The following is a 23,011-nucleotide window of genomic DNA, read 5'->3' as shown; positions in this document are numbered from 1 at the left end:
AGGCAGGCACGCGCGCACACACACACACACACACACACACACACACACACACACACACACACGTGTGCATGCTCGGACGCAGGGCCGTCTCGTAATTAGCAAAGTCAGCCAGAGAAAACCATTCATCAACAACTAAAAATCATCAGGCAACGAGAGAAATAAATCCAACAATAATCTGGCAGATAGCAGCTCCTCCTCCACATGGTCTCCTGAAATAAAAGTGGTCCCTTCAAAGCACACAGCCAGGCTGAAGGCCACGTGGTCATAAAGCACAGAAAACTACACCCAGTCCCCAGCGCACTCCTTCCTCACCTGTGTCCCGCAGCTCTTGACAGGAAGAACTGGTGTTGAATGAGCACTTACTCTGTAGCAGGTGCTGGCTAAAGACTTTATATGTCAGTGCACTTAATTCTCACCACAGCCAGAGACAGGGTCCCCAACTACTACACTCCTGGGCCTCCCTGAGATCTGGATAACGAATCAGAAGTAGGACAAGAAGAAGGAACACTGAGGTCCTTCTTATTCATTTCACAGGAGAACGTACATGTATTTCTGTCCCCTAAATTAGTTTAGCATCTGGAATCCCAATGCAACCTTGCAAAGAGCCCCAATGTGCAATGCACAAAAGCTCTGGGAGTTGGCACTGACCCAGCCACCTTGCGCGGTGTGGCCCTGGAGAAGGCCCCCAGCTGACCCAGGCCTCTGCTTTCTCAGCCTGATCAAAGCACCAGATGTTCACCAGGCCCTCTCCAGAGTCAACGTGCTGAAGCTTGAAAATCTAAGATGTCCTCGAATCTGCTCACGGCCACATGAGTGAGGACTGCAGGACACAGCCCTGGGCTGGGCCTGGTTGCCAGAGGGACGGGGTGACATGATCCACAATAAAACCTGATGTTGTTCTAGTTCTTCTGATCTGCCATTGAAGAAACGCTACCCCAGACCTCTCCTTGAAGTGTTCAGATTTTCATCACATTTGGCCAAGTCCAGCTGTGCGCACGCCAGGAAGGGGGCGGCGTTAGCTCTGTGACTCCGTAAGTCGCCGATCCCATTGTCAGAGCTCCATGTATGTACAAACCTGACCTTCTTTCACAATGACTTTAAAGGCACAGCGGGTTCTTTTCACTTCCACCTCCTTTTTATTTCTTTAAGTCTAATGGGAAAAGGAAGGCTTTCAACAAAATCTAAATGGATGAAATTCATAAGATGCACCAGCGACTTCACACAGGTAGTACCTAGTATTGTTTCCACCGGAACCTCTAACCATTCATTTTAACCCCAAAGAGATGGATTAATGCCCAACTAGCCAATTATATCACTACTGACTATGTGAGCCTTCAATGAGTTGAGAAATGCTCTTTTAAACTCTGTTGATCCGGGTACAAAAATCAATCCATGTTATAAGGGCAGCAATCACACGAGAGCAGATGTGCCATTATCTTACCTGCTTCTAAAAGGAAGGATTTTTTGGCCTCCTTTCTGTTGTCAAACTGAATCATTATTACATAAAAGAGGCGACAAGTGTGACTGAAACCCTGAAGCATCATGAACCGTTAGCTCATATTTGAAATCATGTATCCACTTAATCAGAAGCTGAAGCAGTATCACGGTCCGTGCTCTGCAGGATTCAAACCCGAGGAAGAAGAGGCTCATCTGAAATCCTGAAATCAGAGCTGCCCCCTTCCTCTTGACCCCATTCCCGTCCCACTCCCTGCTACAGTTATGCAGGCCAAACACACTTATTAACATGTCCAGCTTCTCCCATCATGCCTTGCAACCAAAGCCCGAAGACCCTGCAGATCTTACATCAGAGAAAACCCACAGGAGCAAATGCCTCCCTTTTTCCAGTTCTGAGGAATCATGTAGCAAATATCATGAAAGAGTCCCTTCTAATTGTTCCTTGAGGAGAGAAGTGATGGTGACTTTTTCATTTTGGTTTTTTGCTTTTGTTTTTTAGTTTTTTATTTTATATTGGAGTAGAGTTGATTTACAATGTTGTGTTAGTTTCAGGTGTACAGCGAAGTGATTCAGTTACACATATAGATATATCCATTCTTTTTCAGATTTTTTTCCCCATGTAAGTCATTACATAATATTGAGCAGAGTACCCTGTGCTATACAGAAGGTCCTTGTTGATTATGTATTTTATAGATCATAGTGTGTATATGTGCCTTTTTCATTTTGTATCCATAGGGCCTGTAATATAGTAGGGTGGTGTAGTAGGGTGTGTATACACACACACACACACACACACACACACACACACACACACATATACAAGGAGCTGCAGTCTCAATTTGATACTCCGAATAGTATTTCTGGCTACTCTTTGACTTAGCAATTGCCAGGAAACTTATCAATCCCTGCCTTTCATATGCAGGGAACGACATCTCAAAATGACACCCCCTTTTTTCACGTTCTCCTAAAGGATTCATGCCGATCCACCTACTTGATGACCCATTTTTTTGAACAACCTCTAACTAGGAGTTAGAGGTATCATATTTGGCCATGAATCAGAGTGGCAAAAACTGGCCCCAAATGAAGCGATGTCGGCTACCATTTACTGAGCATTTGGTATATACCAGACACTATGCAAATAAAAAACAATGTACGTGAGTCATCTCACCAAAACCTCCAAGCAATCCTATACAGTGTGGGCCATTATTATCCCCATTTTATGAATTACAAATAGAGGCTCAGCACCACACACACACAGCTGGTGAGGAGGTGAGCTGGGCAGAGAATGCTGTCTCCCCATCCACAGACCACGACCTACTCATAAGATCCCTGATAATACCAAGAAAGCCAGCAGGCCACCACATTCTAGGAGCACCTCGAATTTTTGCAAAGTAGTGCCTCAGAGATTTTTTTAATACTAAAAAATGTATGCCCATACCCGGGTAGTGTTCATTACCCAAGATATCACAATACAAGAGTTTCCCAAGAATCCAATGAACTTCAGTATTTGATAAACCTTAACAACTAGCCCTAAGAAAATTTTAATCAATCAGTAAAAGACCTTTGATATTAGGCTGAAAGGAGTGGAGAGGCAAGTTTTATTATTAAAAGGGATCAGACCAGTTATGTAATTTGCAGAACCCGGCACAAAATCAAAATGGTGGGGGGGGGGAATCCTTGTTCAAAAAATATTAAGAATTTCAAGACAGCGGGAAAAGCTCATTAAACGAAGCCTGGGGCCCTCTGAGCGCAGGGCCCCGCGTGACTATGAAGCTTGCACACCCAGGATGCTGGCCCCAGGAGGGGTGGGCGTCCAGGGCCCCAGAGGTCACTCTGGACTCCAGAGGAATGAGGCCAAAAGGACTATGAACTGGTCTGTGAGCTCAGCTACATGTGTCAGACACTTTCTCCAAAATTAACCACATGCAAAATCAGAATCTCAAATTGGAATGTTAAACAGTTTGGCTCCTAATACCTCTGGATGTGAACTCAGTACAAGATCCAGTGTTAACTGCTTCTTATGCTAAGAAGTTGCCTGTGACAGCAGGAAAAGGTCATCTTGCATAAAAATCATTAGAGAAACAGATTTTAAAACATAACCTGAAAAGAAACAATGAGTAACGTGGCATACTGTGCTGGTACGTCTTTCTTAACAGAGCAGGTGTTCAACATTTTTAATATTCCTATTGGCTCTCTCCTGGTGTTTTCCAAGTAATGAAAATATAAAGAAACCATGTGAGGTCCATCATATATGATGAGGTCTTTATTGCACAACTAATAGTCATTTTCTTTAATTAACAAGCCCTGAGAAAAAGTAAATCTGCTCTAACACATTTTTGAAAAGCACTTACAATACATTGCAATAAGAAAACAAAGCTAATTATTTAGTGTGAGCAGAACATCAACAATAAAAAAAAAGAAAAAAACCCTTCAGTGAGGAAAAAAAGCACTGAACTGGGAGTCAAGAATATCTGTCCCCTTGTCACTCAACTGCCACTAAGAACCAGCTCAATGCCAGCTCATACAGGAGAGCCTGGGCTAGAATCACACTCCTGTACATGTTTTAGCCATTTGAGAAAATAAACCAGACTTGGTCTGAATTTCTGGCTATCTGCCTGTGTTTTCCACGACCTTTTGCTAATGGATATCTATGCTATAAATGATGTGTATTTTTTTAAGTTCCAAAGCAACATTTTGTTTGCCAGAACCCTGAGGTGAGTGCTCTGGCTTGGCTTGGTTTTGTTTCTTTTTGGCAAATAGTCTGATTTAAAATCTCAGGGTTCTCTCGATGTTTTCAATATGATTTTCTTCATTTTGCCAGTACGGAAATAGCCACGTGATAACAAAATCTATCCTCAGCCTATAACATTGTGATGAGGCCCATTTCTCTCTCAGCAGAGAGGTTTCTTTTTTTTTTTAAGTTTTTTTTTTTTTGATGTGGACCATTTTTAAAGTCTTTACTGAATTTGTTACAATATTGCTTCTGTTTTATGTTCGGTTTTTTGGCCCAGAGGCATGTGGGGTCTTAGCTCCCTGACCAGGGGTCAAACATGCACACCCCCTGCACTGGAAGGCAAAGTCTTAACCACTGGACCTCCAGGGAAGACTCCAGCACAGAGATTTCTGACGAGCCTGAGCCAGGGCACGAATTCCAAGTGGCAGTGTCCTCACCCACACACTGAACATAATACTACTTCCAGGCTCCAAGCTCCAAAGCAAGGCTCTGATGGGCCCGAGGAGAAGGGTGGCCGTGGTGACATTCTGGAGACTCAGTGACAATGGTCATAACACACAAGGACACAAGTCTCCCTGTCAGAGCCCCCAGGACCATGCCAGGACACACCCTGCTTCACCTCAGTCAGCACAGCTGTGAGCTGGGCACAGCCTTCCAGAAGCTTCTTCAGACAGATCTAGGTCCAAATCGCTGTCCTGTGACTTATGAATCACGTGCCCTGGGACCAGTAAGCTCTCCTCAACTATCAAACAGTACTTAATTCACAGGGTTATTGATGGATTAAATGACCCTTCAAGTGACCAAGCAGCCAATGAAAGACCTCAGACCTGGAAGATATTCAAATATTGGTAGCCATTATTAGGCTTTTTCAAGCCACCTCCACACCTTCCCAGGGACACCAGCGACCTCCTCAGAAAATAGGTTGGCAAAAGAAACACTGCACATTTTTGCACTCAGGAGGTTTGGCCCAGGTACTGAGAGCAAGGAAAACTTTTACCTCCAAGTCAATGAATCTGGGACTTTGAGACAAAGAGTTTGTTTAATTTTGAAGGAAAGAACGTCAGGAAAGACTACTGTACGTGCCCAGAAATTTCTCATCCCATCGTCAGTTCTACAGACATCACACTTTCAGAAGAAAAACAGCACAGTTGCTAACTACCCCTTGGATCGCCCCTGGGTTTGGACACACTAGCATGCAGAAAAAGTCATAAAACTATGAAAGGCCTGATTGCAAAGGAAAAGATGAAAAAAGCCAACTACATATTGCTTCCATGAGTACCTCAAGACTGCAACAAGCCGTGTTTGGGGGGAAATCCCAAGATGGAAAATAATAGAAAGTAGAGGTATTTAACAGGATACCACAGGACACAACCAACCGTGGCCACAAAACGAATAGAAGGACGTGATAATCCAAATATCACTTCTATTTAGCTTTGGGCCTTCCTATTGAGGAAGACTCTTTTTTGGAGCCTGACAACCAGTTTTCTTTCTCCGAGCGCAGCCCCATGGCGGCCAAGAGAAAGAGGCTGCCAAAGGGAGGAAGCAAGCAAAGCCCCACAGATTAAAAATTCACCGCAGCTAATCCACCGGGTGGGTAAGCCACACGTGGAAAAGTGGTGACGATCTGAAGATGAAATCCAGAGGGAGAAAACACGGGCAGAATGTTCGGAAGAGCTTATCAGTAATGAAAACATTTAGAAAAGCAAGCTTCCTAAGAGATCATGGAGACAATTTTATTACTTGGGATTTTTAACACTGACCCAAACAAACTCTCCACCTATTACTCAGGGTGCAAGGCATTGTGGGAAACACCTGGGAGGGAAACCACGTGGGTGAGAATGTCCCCAGCGAGCAGCTCTGAGCTGCACCAGCTGGAGAAAATTCTCACAAAGGAAAAAACCTGCAACGGCTGACCCTCAATAATATGATTCTAAGACTGGAAAGAACAGAAGCAGAGAAGTCCAAAGTGGGTTGCTGATGTCTGGGGAAACTTGATGGAAGAGAGCAGACTTAAGTGATCTTAGCATCTTAAGACCCTGGAAAATCGATGGGGAGCGATGGCAACAGGAGGACCTACACGAGCAGGACACAGAGGTCGGAACAGGTCTAGCATATTTGGAGGACACAGCAGGGACCACTCTTCTCATTTGCCACTGAATCTCCAGTTGGTACAGCACCAGCCATAAGTGAGAGCTTAACCACCACTGGTTAAATGAATACACGGCTGCCATCTGGAAAATGGGCCACTGGAGAAGCTCTACTAGGAAAACAATTCAGTTACCTGCTCTTATGATTCGTCTCCATCTATTACTTCTGATAAAAATTACTTCCCTTCCCTTGGAAACCCCAAAACACTTTGCCCCATGCTTATGTCACCATGTGCTCTGTTAAGAGTTCAGGGGACAAAATGTGCCAACCTATGAAGTCGGTAGAATGTTAGTACAATGATATAATAGTTAAGGGCACTGGCTTCGGCCCCAGACAGATAACCCAACCTAAGCTCCAATCCCAATTCTTCCATATAGTTCTGTGTGACCTTGGCCAAGTTACTTAACCTCTCTGGGGCTCAGTGTCCTCATCTCTAAAATGGTGATGACAATGGAACCTATTATATTGGGCTGCTATGAGGATTTAATGTGAAAATTCATGTAAAATACTGTAGTTGGCATAGTGCCTAGCACCTAGTAAGTGCTCAATAAATGGTTGCTATTCTTATTATCATTATTATTATTAAAACTATATGTTTCCTTTGTCTTACAGAAGCCAGCTTTCTCTTTGGCATAAAGCAGGAGCTCATTAAGTAATGAAGAATGCTAGATCTTTTCCACTTCTGACTTCTTAGGCAACAGCCCAGCTCACTGTCCCTGAGCCCCAATTCTGGCAAGGTGCCCCTCTTTGCAGCTTCCATATTGTGTCCCCGCCATGCAGTGCTATCACACTGAAGTGTAATTACATGTTTGTCTCCCCCAAAAGTTCCCCAGGGACAAGAACCACATTTTGTCTTATCAACACTTCCGTAGTGCCTGGCACAGAGCAGAATCTCGGTCTATAATATCTGATGAATTTTTTTTAAAAGAAAAAACTGTGGAATCAGTCTCACAGTTCTCCAAAGTCTTACCTGAAGCCTGACTGAGGCGACTAAATGAAGGCACACTTCCAGATGGCTTTGGCCAGACAAACCCATTGGAATTTCTAGCACCAGGACTAGTTCAAGTTTCCCTCATTCCTATGGGGCAGACCTGGCTTGTAAAGAGGGGCCCAGTTTACTCGGGGTTCAATGAACCCAGAAGTTTTTGGCAGGGTTAGGGCTTAACCCCCTGGCCATGCTAGAAGAAGAGACCTCAAATTCCAAATTCCTGGAAAGCTTTGGAAGGACACCCAGCTCTTAGGACCTTCAGGATTAACCAAGCTTTTTGGAGGTCCCTGCATCTACCTGGACCATTCCTGCGATCCTAGGATGAGATCACACTTAGGGAATATATTATACATTCAAGAATTCCTACAAGAAAGGAAGGCCACCAGGAACAGTCTTGAGGGGTGGGGAGAGCGGCCACATTGATCCTGAAGACTCAGGATCTGCCTGAGGCTGCCACATCCATGCCCCATTAGAACCCTGCCTGGGAGCCTAACCAGCCAGGCAGAGCCCAGAAGTCCAAGATGAAGACATGGCCAGATCTGGTGTCTGGTAAGAGCCCACTTCCTAGTTCATAGGCAACTGCCTTCTCGCTGTGTCCTCATATGGTGGAGGGGGCAAAGGAGCTCTCTGGGGTCTCATTTATAAGGGCACTAATTCCATTTAAGAGGGCTCCACCTTCATGACTTAATCACCTCCCAAAGCCCAAGGAAGGCAATTCTAACACATGCTACCATGTGGATAAACCTTGAGGATATTATGCTAATATCCACCTCCTAATACCATGACATTGGGGGTTAGATTTCAACACATGAATTTGGGGTGACACAAACATTCAGTCCATAGCGAACAGTAGTTATTTCATGCCATGAAGTGACTGAGAATCTCGGTTCCTGTGTCCTACCCCAACCGAGGGGAGTCAGGCACACTTGGACATGAATACTTTTTTACCTCCTTCTTCTCACATGGGTGATTAGCCCATTGGAAGCCTGCTGAGCAGGGTCTCCTGCTGGCACCTGGTTCTGTCCCACTGCTGACTCTGTAGGCGTTTAGAGGTGGTGATGAGAGTAGAGAGGGTAATCATGACAATAATCCCAACGATGGCACCACCACCAGCGCCAAACTAACACAAAATACCGGCACCCTGAAAAAAATCGGACACCCACCGCATTCAACAAAGACCACCACCCTTATTTCCAGAGCCAATACTCAACTGGTGTGCAGTGGTCCAATCAGACCAGTTGGTAAAATACTGGAATATCTCCACAGCAGTGAGTGAATAACCACAGCCCCACCCCACCCCCCCAGAGACCCACCCTCAGCCGCTGACCTCTGGGGTCTCTCCTGAGATCTCCCCGCCCCCTAGAGGGACTGATGACCCAAGACCCATCCAGCCAACTAGTTGATTATCATCATCTTCCTCATACTCTTCCATATTTTTTAAATTCTCTACCAGGATGACATGTCCTTTTTATAATTTTTAAAGAATTTTTCTGAAGGTACCAATCGCTTAAACACTGAGAACAAAAACAACATACACCTGAACAGACCTAGATAAAATATACTATGAAACTTTGGGTTTTGCGTTGATGCTTTCAGCGTCAAGTCTGACCATGGCCCAACTTCTCGGGAACTGTGCCCAAAAGATGATAGCTAGGTTCCAAAGAGTATGCATGACACCAACATTTATGAGAAAGAACTATTTTAAAGCTATAATCTTCGCAACATAATAACACCTTCTATTTGAATAAAGCCTTACTGCACGTACCTTATCTCATTCAGGCTTTACAACAGGTCTGTAATGGAAGCAGGTGTCATTCTCCCCATTTAACAAACAAGGTAATCCAGATGTAGAGAGGCTACGACCAAGGTTCCACACTTCTGAAGCGACAGAGCCAGAACTGAACTCAGATCTCCTGACCTCAACTTCCTCCAAAGGTGTGCTGAGTCAACTCACACGTGCTCACAAGAGCCTCATTCAAGAATTTTGGAGGCTTCCCTGGTGGCAGAGTGGTTAAGAAACCACCTGTCAATGCAGGGGAGATGGGTTCGAGCCCTGGTCAGGGAAGATCCCGCATGCCGCGGAGCAACCAAGCCTGTGAGCCACAACTACTGAGCCTGTGCTCTAGAGCCCACGAGCCACAACTACTGAGCCCACGAGCCACAACTACTGAAGCCTAGAGCCCGTGCTCCGCAACAAGAGAGGCCACCACAATGAGAAGCCCGCACACCACCATGAAGAGTAGCCCCCGCTCACCGCAACTAGAGAAAAGCCTGTGCACAGCAATGAAGACCCAACACAGCCAAAAATGAATTAATTAATTTAAAAAAAAAAAAAAAAGAATTCTGCAGTCGGTTGTTAAGCCCGGGGTAGCTTTAAGTGGTTCCAGCGGGAGTAGTTACACCATGGAATCAGTAAGGTTACAAACCAGAGCTGGTTGACAGCACACAACGGGCTCCGATGGTCTCCTAACCACACCACATCCACAGAACGAGGAGGTACCTTTTTCATCCATCAGTGTTCTCTGTTCCCACTGTCCCCACTAACCAGCTTGTAAGCAGCACGACGGGGAAGGAAGAGCACTGAATTCAGAGTCGGAAGACACTCCGATCTCCAAGCCCCACTCGGCAACCTTTTCTCCTGACTCATCTCACCTCTCAGAACCTCCATGTTCTTCTCGTAAAATGAGGGCAATGACTGCTCCCCACTCGCAGGGCTGTCCTAAGGCGCAGGAGGAATCGTGGATGTAAAAGTATTTTGCAAACTGCAAAACACCACAGAGCTGTGGAAAACTGTTTGCGAGTACCTCAAAAAATGAGGCACAGAATTACCACATGACCCAGCAATTCCACTTCTGGGTATGAAATGAAAGAACCAAAAGAACTGAAAGCAGGGACTTGAAGAGGGACAGCCATGCTCATAAAGCATCATTCACAAAACCCAAAAGGCAGAAGCAGCCCCAAGTGTTCATCAAGAATGGATAAACAAAATGTAGTCTAGCCATACAATAGAATATTATTCGGCCCTAAAAGGGCAGGCAATTCTGACACACGCTACTATGTGGGTAAACCCTGAGGACATTACGCTAAATAAAATACACTAGACACAAAATGACAAAATTGTCTGATTCCACTATAGGAGATACCTAGAATAGCTGAATTCACAGAGACAGAAAGCAGAATGGAGGCTGCCAGGGGCCGGAGGAAGGGGAAATGGGGAGTGAGTGTTTAATGAAGATAAAGCTTCAGTTTGGGAAGATGAAAAGGTTCTGGCAATGGATGGTGGTGAAGGTTGCACAACAACATGAATGTCCTTAGTGCCACTGAACTATAGGCTTAAAAATGGTTAAGATGGGGGCTTCCTTGGTGGCACAGTGGTTAAGAATCCGCCTGCCAATGCAGGGGACATGGGTTCGAGCCCTGGTCCAGGAAGATTCCACATGTCATGGAGCAACTAAGCCCGCGCACCACAACTACTGAGCCTGCGCTCTAGAGCCTGCGAGCCACAACTACTGAGCCCACATGCCACAACTACTGAAGCCCACGTACCTAGAGCCCATGCTCCGCAACAAAAGAAGCCACCGCAGTGAGAAGCCCGCGCACTGCAACAAAGAGTAGCCCCCGCTCGCCGAAACTAGAGAAAGCCCGTGCACAGCAACGAAGACCCAACGCAGCCAAAAATAAATAAATAAATTTATTTTTTTTTAAAAATGGTTAAGATGGTAAATTTTAGGTTATGCATTTTTTTAACCACAACTTAAAAACACACACACTCAAATACGAGGTCTTCTAACTCCCAACTGTCAAAGGAGCCAAAAGGGCCCTAAAGACTGAAGAATGGTCAAGATGGTAAATTTTAGGTTATGCATTTTTTTAAACCACAATTAAAAAACACCCACACCCAAATATTAGGTCTTCTATTTCCCAGTTGTCAAAGGAGCCAAGAGGGCCCTAAAAAGTCAACATCGGGTTTTTGTTACCATGACTAGGACCACAAACTCCATTGACACTGGCCATGCCAACGCAGGCAGAGCGAATCCCAGCACTATCGTTCCTGTACACGAGGGCCAGATACAGGCTGTCCCCAACTTTTATACAAGGTCTGCCCCCAAAGTTCATTTTCACCTTTTGGGTGTGGTGGTTGTTCAAGGCATATTTTTTAAGGAAAGTGAAATGTCTCATGGGGGTAAGGAGCCCGCTCACACCTAGAGAAGCCTTGAGTACCAATGCCAGTGAGGCTGAATTACAGTGTGAATGTCCCAGCCGGGTCCTGGGAGCCGGGGCTGTGCTGCGGGAGGAGGGGAGGGGGGAGGTCACAGAGGCAGTACTACAGCAGCCTCCCTTTCGGGACCCAGGCCAGTCTAGGACCCAGTTTTGTTTGTTTGTTTGTTTTTGGCCACGTAGCACATGGGATCTTAGTTCCCCAACCAGGGATCGAACCCATGCCCCCTGCAGTGGAAGCGCGGAGTCCTAACCACTGGACCGCTGGGAAGCCCTAGAACCCAGTTTATTTAATCAGTCGGTCGGCGTGGGATCCTTCTCCCAGTTGCCTCACTTGGCTTTCAACTTCCCAGTTTGGAACTCATTTGCACCTCCCCACTCCCCGCCCCCCACAAAGCTCCAAAACCACAATTACCTACTTTCCTCCTGTCTTCCAGCCAAACTGCTAGTTCTTGTCAGTTTCACGTGGGAGGAGAAAGTACTTTCTTTAAAATCACTTACATCACAGATGGCTGGTCTCTCAACCTATTTCAAGGCATTTGTATCTTCTAATGTTTTAAGGCAAATTGCGAGCAGCCATTTTTATGAAAGTTAAAGAAATGGGAAGAGCCCTGGGGGGCAGGAGGAAGGGGCCCTGGGGTGTCTGCCCCCCCATCCCAATCGTCCCACCAGACCTCTCCGCTTAGCACAGCTTCATTTCCTTGTTTTTTCCCACAACACCGTGGGCCTTGGTGGGAGGGGACGGCATCGTGGGCGGGGCAGGCAGGAACGTCACTTGAAAATTGGGGACTGTTCGAGGTTCTATTGAATATGATACCTTTAGGATTCCACTTACAGCCCCGAATCCAATTTGGCGTAAAAGCAATTTCAGTGGCGTGAGCCGTGGTTATAAATGTCAGAGAGGGGGCCTCTCAACCGGTAAAAACGTTGACTCTGTCTAGTTGGGGGGCCTCTTCTTCCCGTGCTCACTGCACTGCAGAGGTACCAATAAACTGTGACCCCAGACCTGGTCAGGACATGGAAAGGGTTAACATGGAGAGGTCAAGATGAGGGATTTCACCCGATTCAGACATGAGCTCTCCAACTGTTTTACCTACATCCCGAAACCTGGGAAATTAAACTTCTCCCATCCTCCATCACACAATCCCTGAAAAGGATATTTTTGAGTAAATTGTTACGCACGTTCATGCGGTCTATACCTAGACACGATGCCATGTGCGAAAACTCTAGCATTAAAATAAACTCACTACCTAGAGAATTTAAACTCACAAAAGTCAGTGACGTTTTGGAATACTGTAATCAACAAGTTGCTTCGGTCCTCCAAGCCAAACGTTATTTTCAATAAGAAACCAAAGCAGATAAGGCTGAAGCCATTCCCAGAAAGAAGCACGTTTCAGCTGCAAGAAGGGCCACAGCTGCACCAAGATCTAAGTGCTGCTGGCGACAACAGAAACTGCAGTTAGAAGAGCGTCTTGCACAAGCTGATGTAGAGATAGACTGAAGAAAAAAAAAAACAGCTCAGGGTGCAGGGAGAGGTGCAGAGAGACAAAGCTGATGACATAACCCAGGGAGGGGATGAGCCTATGTATGCAGCAAACTAGGTCACTCAACACGCGAGCTGGCCTGGAGGATGTTTGGGGCTGAGGCTCTTGGTGAACACCAGCGCCGTGGGAACCAAACAGCCTCCTGTGGGAAGCATGTGCTGGATGGCGCAATGGACCCCCCAAATCTGGGCAAGTGGCCTCTGAGGAGCAGGGTGTCAGCCCCGCAGGGGCTAAGGAGAGAGAAGGAGCATTTCCTGCACACGGATTCACGGCCATGCCCATGCACTAAGGGGTTTCCCCGCGCCCTCATCTAACCTTCATTGCAACCCTTAAATCGGGTGCTAGTGTTATCCTGCTGTGCAGATGAGGGCACGAGGCCGAGAACGGTGACATAATTTGCCCAAAACCTAATAGCTAGGAATCAGTGGACCCAGGATTTGCACCCATGGCCTGGTGACCTCAGATCCTCCGTTCTTAGCAGCTCAGGACCGCGCCCCGTGGAATATCCAGCGAATATTCTTCCCTGGTTGACTGAGGACTTGTTGATGGTTTCTTAAATCAACTTTGCAGGGGGAGGTTAAGTATGCGCTGTTCTGCATCTCTGCCCCAGGAGCTTCCAGAAATCAATTTCCAACAGACACTGACATGTTCTTCCTCACAGCACTGGCCCTGAATATCCGAGGGTAGCTATCTTCCACCACAGCTGCTGAAGGCAACTAAAACTTGATGGCAGTTGCTGTTTACTCAATCCCAGTTATGTGCCAGGCACCTCATAGATGTCACTGAATCCTTACAGGAATCCCACAAGGCAGCAACTTCCACCTGCATCTTAACTCAGAAAGATGAAGGATGGACATCAAGAGGGATGCAGCTATGAAGGGTGGTGCTCGAGCTGCCTTTCTAGTACGGTTCATTGCCTCCTGATGCCTCCCCTGCCTGGCCTCAGCCAATACGCTGTATTTAGGCTTATCCTCAAGATCCGGTGTTAACCAAGAAATGCATTCCTCCATCTCTGAATCCTGCTGAAATACTAGGAAAAACAGCACGAGACCCACAGCTGACCACTGGAGACAGGGAATGAACTTGGTCTGCCATGGAATGAACTTGGCATGCCATGGAATGAACTTGGCCTGTGGCATCCATTTGGTCTGATTCGAACCTGAAGAATCCACATACTGCATAATAAACATTTTTAAAAATCAAGAAGGATCTAACAGAAAACTAGCCCAAGGAAAAGGTGATCTCCTGCACCACAGGGAGTCAAAGGGAGGTACCCAACGTGAACTGAAAAAGAAGGTAATGTTGGCATGTCTCCCAGGGTCCGTGTGTCCTCGCGCATTGGATGGACCATCTTGAGTCAGAAGAGAAAACTGCAACAGCTGACGAGGGCTCCAGGCTTCGTGCTGGCCACCCATAAGCGGTTCGTTCTTCAATTAAAGAAATGTGTTCCCAGGGGCTGTGGGCTCCCTGGCGATTCCTGCAAAATCTCATGAGGATTGGAGGCAATGTGAGGTCCTGGGGTCCACCCTTGCGGGTGTAAGCTGTCCAATAATGTGACAGTGCCCTGCTGGACCAATGCTAAGCCCTCCCAGAGGGGAGAGGAGAAGGAGAGAGATTGAAGGGGATTTACGGAGATTTATTTGGGGAAAGGAAAGATTAAAGGGATTTATGGAGACCCAGCCAAAAAAAAAACTCAACAAGTTAACCCCTAAAATCCTCCTCTGAGAGGACAAGAAAGTCCACCTGCCAAGTCTAATTACTGTCCACTCGGTTGCCAAGTTTGAGCCAGAAATTTCTACTTGAGACCTAGTCTTCGTTAGCCCCTCCGGGAACAAGCTCTAAAAAGTGCAATTTCCCAAATCCCACCATACTAATCGGTAGGGCCACGAGGGTTTACCTTTTTTGCAACCAAGAAAAACTTTTGGCTTTTTCTCTCCAAACATAAAACATCCTATCAAAGAAAGAAGTAGCAGGAGTTCGCATGTTTATTATTTTTCACAGAACGTCTGGGCTTTAATTCCCAAATCAAGTGGGAGAGTTGTAGGTTACAGGTGCACCTGTCAAAGTGATCTTCCTGTTGATAATTCTAGAGGCAAAACCCAGCATTTTCACAGAAAGTTAACCAGTTCGTCCAGCTGCTCAAATGTCCAGCCTATCATGACTTCCCCCTGTGACAGAAGAGGAGATATTTCAAAAGCCCATCCCAGACACAAGCTCTTGGAAAGAAAGAGACTAGCCTTAAAATCCAATGGTCCCCTGGGACTTCCCTGGCAGTCCAGTGGTTGAGACTCCATGCTTCCAGAGGGTGTGGAGAATAGGAAACCCTCTTGCACTGTTGGTGGGAATGTAAATTGATACAGACGCTATGGAGAACAGTATGGAGGTTCCTTAAAAAACTAAAAATAGAACTACCATACGAACCAGCAATCCCACTACTGGGCATATACCCTGAGAAAACCATAATTCAAAAAGAGTCATGTACCACAATGTTCACTGCAGCTCTATTTACAATCGCCAGGACATGGAAGCAACCTAAGTGTCCATCGACAGATGAGTGGATAAAGAAGATGTGGCACAGATATATACAATGGAATATTACTCAGCCATAAAAAGGAACGAAATTGAGTCATTTGTAGTGAGGTGGATGGACCTAGAGTCTGTCATACAGAGTGAAGTAAGTCAGAAAGAGAAAAACAAATACCGTATGTTAACACATAGATTTGGAATCTAAAAAAAAAAAAATGGTTCTGAAGAACCTAGGGGCGGGACAGACATAAAGATGCAGACGTAGAGAATGGACTTGAGGACACGGGGAGGGGGAAGGGTAAGCTGGGACGAAGTGAGAGAGTGGCATGGACATATATATACTACCAAATGTAAAACAGATAGCTAGTGGGAAGCAGCTGCATAGCACAGGGAGATCAGCTCGGTGCCTTGTAACCACCTAGACGGGTGAGATAGGGAGGGTGGGAGACGCAAGAGGGAGGGGATATGGGGTGTATGTATACATATAGCTGATTCACTTTGTTATACAGCAGAAACTAACACAACATTGTAAAGCAATTATACTCCAATAAAGATGTTAAAAAAAAAAAAGACTCCATGCTACCAATGCAAGGGGTGCAGGTTCAATCCCTGGTGGGGGAACTAACATCCCACGTGCCGCGTGGCGTGGCCAAAGATTTTTTAAAATTTTTTTAAAATAAACAAATAAATAAATCCAAGAGTCCCTCACAAGGAGAACCCAGGAGCCCAAAGGATGTTGAGTTTTCCCTCCAAACTCTTTCCAAGAGCTTCCCAGAACATGGACAGCCCTGCTGTGCCCACAGAGCAGGTGCTCAGAAAATCCTTGGAACAAAACTGACCAAAAGCAACAAATGGCATCTTTCTTCCAACCCCAAATCCCTGGCGAATCTCACATCCCACACCCAATCTACCAGCAATTCCTATCGGCTCTCCCTTCCACATGTTTCCAGAATCCAACCACTTCTCATCACCTCCGGAGCGGCGCCCCAGTCCTCCACCACCATTCTCTCTCCCCTGGATGGTTTCCATAGCCTCCGAGCTGGTCTCCCCGCTTCTGCCCTTCAACCCGTCCATTCATTCTCAATACAGCAACCACAGCCATGATGGAAACACCTGAGTCAGGTCAAGGTACGCCTCTGCTCAAAACAGCCCTTGCTGTTCCCTCTGACGGGAACATTCTACCTTCAGCTATTCCACTGGAGCCTCCAGATCTGTATTCAAATAGCAGCTCTTCAGCCAGGCCCTCCCTGGCTACCCTGCTTCAAGCCACCCTCACCTCCCCCTCCAAAAAATCCCCTTTCCCTCCTTCATTTCTCCCCTAACGTGTATACTAGATAACATACGCTACATTTTCCTGATTCATGTTTTATTTTCTGGCTTCCTCACCAGAATGTGAGCTCCAGGAAAGCAGGCATTTGTATCTGCTTGTTCGCTGCTGTACTCCCCCACTACCGCGCACCGGTGCCTAGAATATAGCAGGTGTTCGATAGATATTTTTAAATGTACAAGAGGCTGAATTTATATCATGCCTCAAACAAAGGGCTGAGAAATGCAAACTTCTAACCAGTGCCGCAGCTGGGATACCCTCGGGGGGCACTCTGGGGGCTGCCCACCTCTCTGCTCCTCTTGGTAATATTCTTTTAAATGCTTTTCACAGACTAAAATTTTGAGTAGTCTCAGAATAAATACTCTTAAGTCGGTCAAACACGCAAATCACCTCAGGTAGCTCTGCGATCTCCCTCTCCCTCCACACCCACGCACACACACCCACTTCCCACAAAACAACAGGTGAGTCTGTGCTCTACCCGGGCTTTCAGATAAATCAATCATCTGTGTCCTCAACAGGTGTACTGATTGAGCAATTTCAGAACAAGGCATGTACGGAAGACACTAGTGGGACAAGACAGTGCTGGTCCCACAGAAATTTCTATTTATACTCTTCCTAAAGCAGCACCCAGCAGGCACTCATTTCATGAAAAAGCAAAGGCATTGTGCTACTGACATCAAGTGGGTTAACACTTCCTGTCCTGAGCTGTATCACTTTGCTACTAGCCTGGGCATAAAAATGTCCCTCCAAATAGGGCTAAGCTGCTCTAGCTACATAAGAAAGCTCCCGAAAAATTATACTGAGTGCCTTCGTTACCCAGACAAGCCAAAAAATCTTAGGGTTGTAAGGGCACTTGAAAATCATCCCATCTTCCTTGCCCTCCCCCTGATTTTACAGGTGAGGAAGCTAAGACCAGGTCATGTGGAAAAATGACCAAGCAGCCCACAGGCCACACACCCCAGCAGCAGCTGAGTCAGACCTTGAACCCAGGCCCAAGGCCTCCATGGTGCCCGCTCCAGCCCCCCACAAACAGCAATTACTTCAACACAAAACATTCGGTCTGTAAGAAAGGCGTGTATTCATACCCTGCAGAGATGAAGATCTATTTTCCAGGGCGTGCCATTTCCATACTCTGGGGGAAGAAATGAGGTATATTGGGAGAATCATTCTGTGTCAACTATCAGGGCCTCCTCTGTCCAGATGCCTTTCATGGCGTGGCAATTACAGAAGCCACTTCCATGAGTCTGGGGTACTTTCTGGACACCACAATCAAACCTTTCTTCCCATCCGTATCTTTCTCCAAATGGCCTATTTTCATTGTCTTGGTTCAGAAGATGTGGAAAGACACCTACGGTAGAGATGCCTGAACGGCCTCGGCAAACACACCACAGAAATGTTTACGACTCCTAATTGCTGTTACACAACATTTATTTGATCCCACATTAATCTGGCGTGCCAGGCAAGGATCTGAAAACATGGCGTTGATTAATCAACAGTAATTAAGCCTTCCCACCTTGTTCAGAGGTAGGGTTAGGCCCTGGGATTCCCCTTCAAAGGGAGCCATACTGAAGGTCCTAAGTTGAGAGGTTTCTCCTGAGGCCTAACTCAGGTGCATCAGAAAACCCAGGCCCAAACCACACAGTGGGTTCCTTCCCCTATGCTGTCCTTTGCTTCCTCCAGCTCTCTTCCCACCCTTCTGAGCCAGCCTTCACTCCCATTTGGCTCCCACCCTCCAGCAAGGTCCCGCTGACCACACGGTCTAAACGGCTTGACCCTCTGGCCTTCAACAGTAGAGGTTCTGCTCTGCACGGAAAGGTACTGGATCAGGCAGCCAGATATCAGATTACAAGGTTTTGCCAAGTGAGTGCTCCTTGAGCCTTCACAGTGCTTTATTTTAAAAGCAGTTTAACACTGTGGGCTGACAATCTGGCTCCTGGCAGGGCTTTCCTGCCTTAGGATCCTAAAAGCATATGGTAAAAGTGTGACAAACAAAATGATTGGGCCTGCAGAGTACCTTGGAAATGAATCCCAATTGTAACTGTTGACACCCTTGACTGATGCTAGGTTTCACTGCAAACAAGTGTAGAGCCCAAAGCCAAAATCCACACTAACAGAACCAGAATTGACCTCTATTTAGACTCAGGTCAAGATCTCTGGACTTGGCCCAGGGCAAAACAAGCATCCTGAACTTTGGACCACTTCTAGAAAGTCCAAGAGACAAAAAGGTGTTGATAATCCAAAAGCTTTAACATGTTACATGTTTGGATAAAAGGTTACCCCATAATTATGATTTCTTTACCTTAATATTAAAATTAGCTTTCCAAATACTAAAGTTAGTCAAATTATTATTAACATTTGCTGTTACATAATCCACAGAGGGGCTCAAGCCCACATGCATAATCACAAGTTGTTCTGCCTAGGTTCGAAAATCAGCTCCATTCAATAAGTAGCTCCTGTTTGGCAGGTCACATAATTTCTCTGTTGCCTCAGTTTTTCCATCTGCCAAGTGGGGATAAAAGTAAATACCCACTTCATCAGGTTAACATGAGAGTAAAATGAGTTACTATACCTAAGGCACTTAGAATAACAACTGGTTCTTGGTATTCATTTAATAAAGTCACCTACATTTACTACTACTACTACTACTATTATTATCATGCTATTGAGTGAAAACATTTTGATCGTTTTATTGTTTGTGTTTTACTCTTCTAGAACCCCTGCCAGCACTACGGGACCAAAGCGGGAAGCTTCTTTTCAAAGAATTCTTTCCAAGACAGAAAGCAAAGCTTTGGAACCCTAACAGAGACCCATCCCCAAGTTCATGGGGAATGTGGCCAGAGTCCAAGAGGTTGTTCTGCAAGAGCTGTACGGTCTCTCCGTCACCATGAGGCAAGTCCCCATCCTGCCCAGAGGTGGAACCACCCGCAGTCACACCCAAACAGCACCTGCCACAGCAGGAGCCACTCAATGAAGCCGCAGCTCATGGGGCTGAGCAGCCCAGCCACGGCAGAGGGGCAGCTGCGGGGCTCTCCGGGGAGCAGGAGGCAGTCAGGGGAGCTGCATCGGTCTGCTTGGAGGCTGCAGGCAGAGGGACCAGCTCAAGGGGCTCGGGTGGGGATGCACCTGGCAAAGGAACACATTCTCTCACGATGGGACTCCACTCTCTCCCGTCCCCTCATCCGAGACCACATCATCGGTCTCAGGGTGACCAGCAAGCACACACTTCTTCTTTCTCGGCAACTTAAGCATCTCAGAGTCACTACCTCAAACCCAAATAAACCTCAACGATAATTTTCTAAAGTTCTGGACAAACCTCACCCCTTAACAGGCCATGCTAAGAGGCAGCCCCAAGCCCCTCTCTATGAAAAGGCTAAGTCCTTTCTGTTTTCTTTCCAACAGATAGAAAGTCTACACTCACAGGTAGACTGCGTTCCTGAAGCGAGCACAACGGCTGGGAGACCCTGTTCTCATCCTCGGCAAGTGTGCGTCCCCAGGACCAGAAGCATGGCGGGCATGCTACCGTCACAACCTGGGCTCTGGGGGACCACTGCAGACATGGGGCTGGGGGAGGGAAAGTGACCAAACAACTCAGTGGACCCTGAGTATGGGACAGAAAACAATCTGGGTTTGAAAATGTGGTCCTGGAAAAGCAAACCAACCACAATAACAAGTAAAGGGGCTTTAAGGGAGACAGGAGAGAAGAGCACATTGATTTCTCTTATGAAACACCTCCTCTATCTCTTCCCAGCCTAATGAACACCTCCATGAACCCCTGCAAAACGTTCGGTTCATACAGCACGTATGTGTATGAATATATATGCTGACAGATACCGAGCACATGAGGGGAGAAAATAACTCCAATTTCAGACTCTTCCAGCAGTGCCCGATTCTCTTTCACTATCAGCCTCCCTACCTATTCTGAGGCACTCCACAACAAAACAAACAAAAACCAACTCCTGGGCAGAAAGAGAACAGCAGCTGAACGGAGCATCACACGCTCGGAGCTTTCCTGCCACGGACTTGTGGTTATTCCTGCTTTCTTGAGACTCTGCCACCAGCCTCGGACTACACACAGCCCTAGAGAGAAACTGCCGGTACAGCGACCCTCGCAGACCACCCCCCCTTGGCGACCCGCACCCCAGCGTGTGCTGCCGAGCCTGGTGAAATGGACAGACGCTCAGGTAAGGCTCTGCCCACACGTGACCCTGAACACTGCGAAATTCCTCCCTTCCTTAATCGCGCGGCCATCCAAAGTCTTGCCTACACCTAGTACGTTAAGATGTCAATTCTATAAGAATACATAACGGAAGAACAGAAACGGGAATGCCTGGAGCCCGATTTTCTCGTGACCACGTCTCTCGCGGACACGGTGCGCCGATGCAAACGGTGAGTAGACGCACGCAGCCAGTAAACAGGAATATCCACCATGCTCAGCCCACAGTCACGCGTGGGGAGAAGTCGAGAGGGCGGCGGTGCCAGGGAAGTGAAAAGTCGCCCGCCTGCGACTGACCCCGAAAGCCCAGAGCCTCCCCCGCCCAGGAGCGGCTCCCACCCGGGCCCGCGGGGCGCAGACCCACGCGGCCGGCACGCAGGGGGCACGCAGAGCCGAGAACCGGACAATGAGGACGCGGCGACCCGCCGGTTCCTACCGCGGTGGCGGCGGCGGTGGCAGCGGGAGCCACCTCTGCAACCGTGGCCGCTGCCACCTCCACCCTCTACTCCTCGGTCCCCACTTACGTTCCGAGGGTCTCCTTAAACTCGAAGATTTTCTTGATGTCTTCAGCTTGCTTTTTCCAGGAGGAGCTGCTCTCGCCGTTCTCCCGGGCCATGGCAGACGAGGGCGGCGTGCGCAGAGGGCAGCGAGGCGGAGCGGCCGGGGGCGCGGGGGGCCGGGGTGGGCGCACGAGGAGGGGGCGCCCGGGCGCGGGGGCGCGGGGGGGCAGCGGCGCGGGCGCAGCGGGGGCGCCGGCGGCTGCGAGCCGGTCCCGTAGGGCTGGGCGGGCGGCGCGGGGATGCTCGGCGCGGGAGCCGGAGGAGACTTTGTGCTGCGGCAGAGCTTCCTCTTCTGCAGTTTCCTCTTTCACTCTCGCCGCCGCCGCGGTCCCTCCCTGGCTCTTATTTCTGCGCGTCTCGGGCACAGACTTCCTGCCGCCGCCGCCACTCGCCCGGCTCCTTTGCCGCCGGCTGCCAGCCTCACTTTCTGCTACTTTCTTGCCTCCCTTCTCCTCCCTCCCAGCCGCCCGCCCTGTTCCCTCCCCCCTCCTCCTCCCGCGGGCTCCCCGCCCTCCCCGCGCGCCCCGGCCGCCTCCCGCCTCCCCGCCTCCCGCGTGCTGCCGCCTTCGGGGATGTCCTGCTCCCCGGGAACGCCGTGCCCCGGGCGCCGGGGCACCGCCGTCGCCGCCCGGCCACGCTTCCCGCCGCCGCGCGCGCCCTGGAGCCCGGGAGAGGGCAGGTGCGGGGGACCCGGGAAGGTGCGGGCGCCCAGGCGCGTGCTGGAGGACCCCGGCCCCACGGGGCTGCTTTATTAATTCTGCAAAGTCAAGTCTCGGGGGCGCGAGGGCTTTCCTCTCCGGCGGCGGGAGAGGGCGCCTCTGCGCTGCGCTAGGACGCGGCAGGGCGGGGGCGAGGGCGAGGGCGGGGGCGCGAGGCCACCCGGATGCTGGGCGCCGAGGGCGGGGGCGTCCTCCCCGGGCGTCCGGGCGCTGCGCGGGTTCGGCCGCGGGGGCTGGTTGTTATGGCGACGGGAGGCGGCGGCCGCGGGGATGCTGGCTGAGGTGGGCGTTGACTCGGGTCGCGCGGCGCCCGCCCGCGGCTGGCGCTCCCCGAGCCTGCCTGGCCCTCCCGACTGGGCGACTGGAGCTAATTCGCATTGCACCAAAATCGGCGCTCGTGTCCAATTATGGCTGGGGGAGGGGGCCTCGCGGCGAGGAGGGAGCCGGGAGCCTCGCGGCCGGGGACGCGCAAGACGTGCCAGGCGTTGCCTCGTTTTCTCTTTGGGAGCTTAACTCCCGGGGTTATCTGGCGGCCGAGCGGCTGGTGGATTCAGGGCCGGGCTCTGTGCGCCTCTCAGG

General features: G+C 48.6%; 1 protein-coding gene across 3 annotated transcripts in view; it reads right to left on the bottom strand.

Annotated features, from left to right (window-relative positions):
* CAMK1D (calcium/calmodulin dependent protein kinase ID) overlaps nucleotides 1-22,501 on the bottom strand; it is a 411,293-nt gene extending 388,792 nt beyond the window's left edge. The window contains exon 1 of one of the 3 annotated variants that reach the window (XM_082385592.1): nucleotides 21,678-22,501. In XM_082385592.1, the coding sequence (XP_082241718.1) occupies nucleotides 21,678-21,769 (92 nt within the window). In that variant the 5' untranslated portion in view covers nucleotides 21,770-22,501. The remainder of the gene's footprint in view (nucleotides 1-21,677) is intronic. The other 2 variants (XM_082385591.1, XM_082385589.1) reach the window with 2 other exon arrangements.
* Nucleotides 22,502-23,011: the final 510 nt, after the last annotated feature.

This window comes from Balaenoptera borealis (genome assembly GCF_965194805.1).
Source record: "Balaenoptera borealis genome assembly, chromosome: 3".
NCBI classification, from domain to species: domain Eukaryota; kingdom Metazoa; phylum Chordata; class Mammalia; order Artiodactyla; family Balaenopteridae; genus Balaenoptera; species Balaenoptera borealis.
Note: the sequence above shows the minus strand (reverse complement) of the source record. Positions and strands in the feature narration are given on the sequence as shown.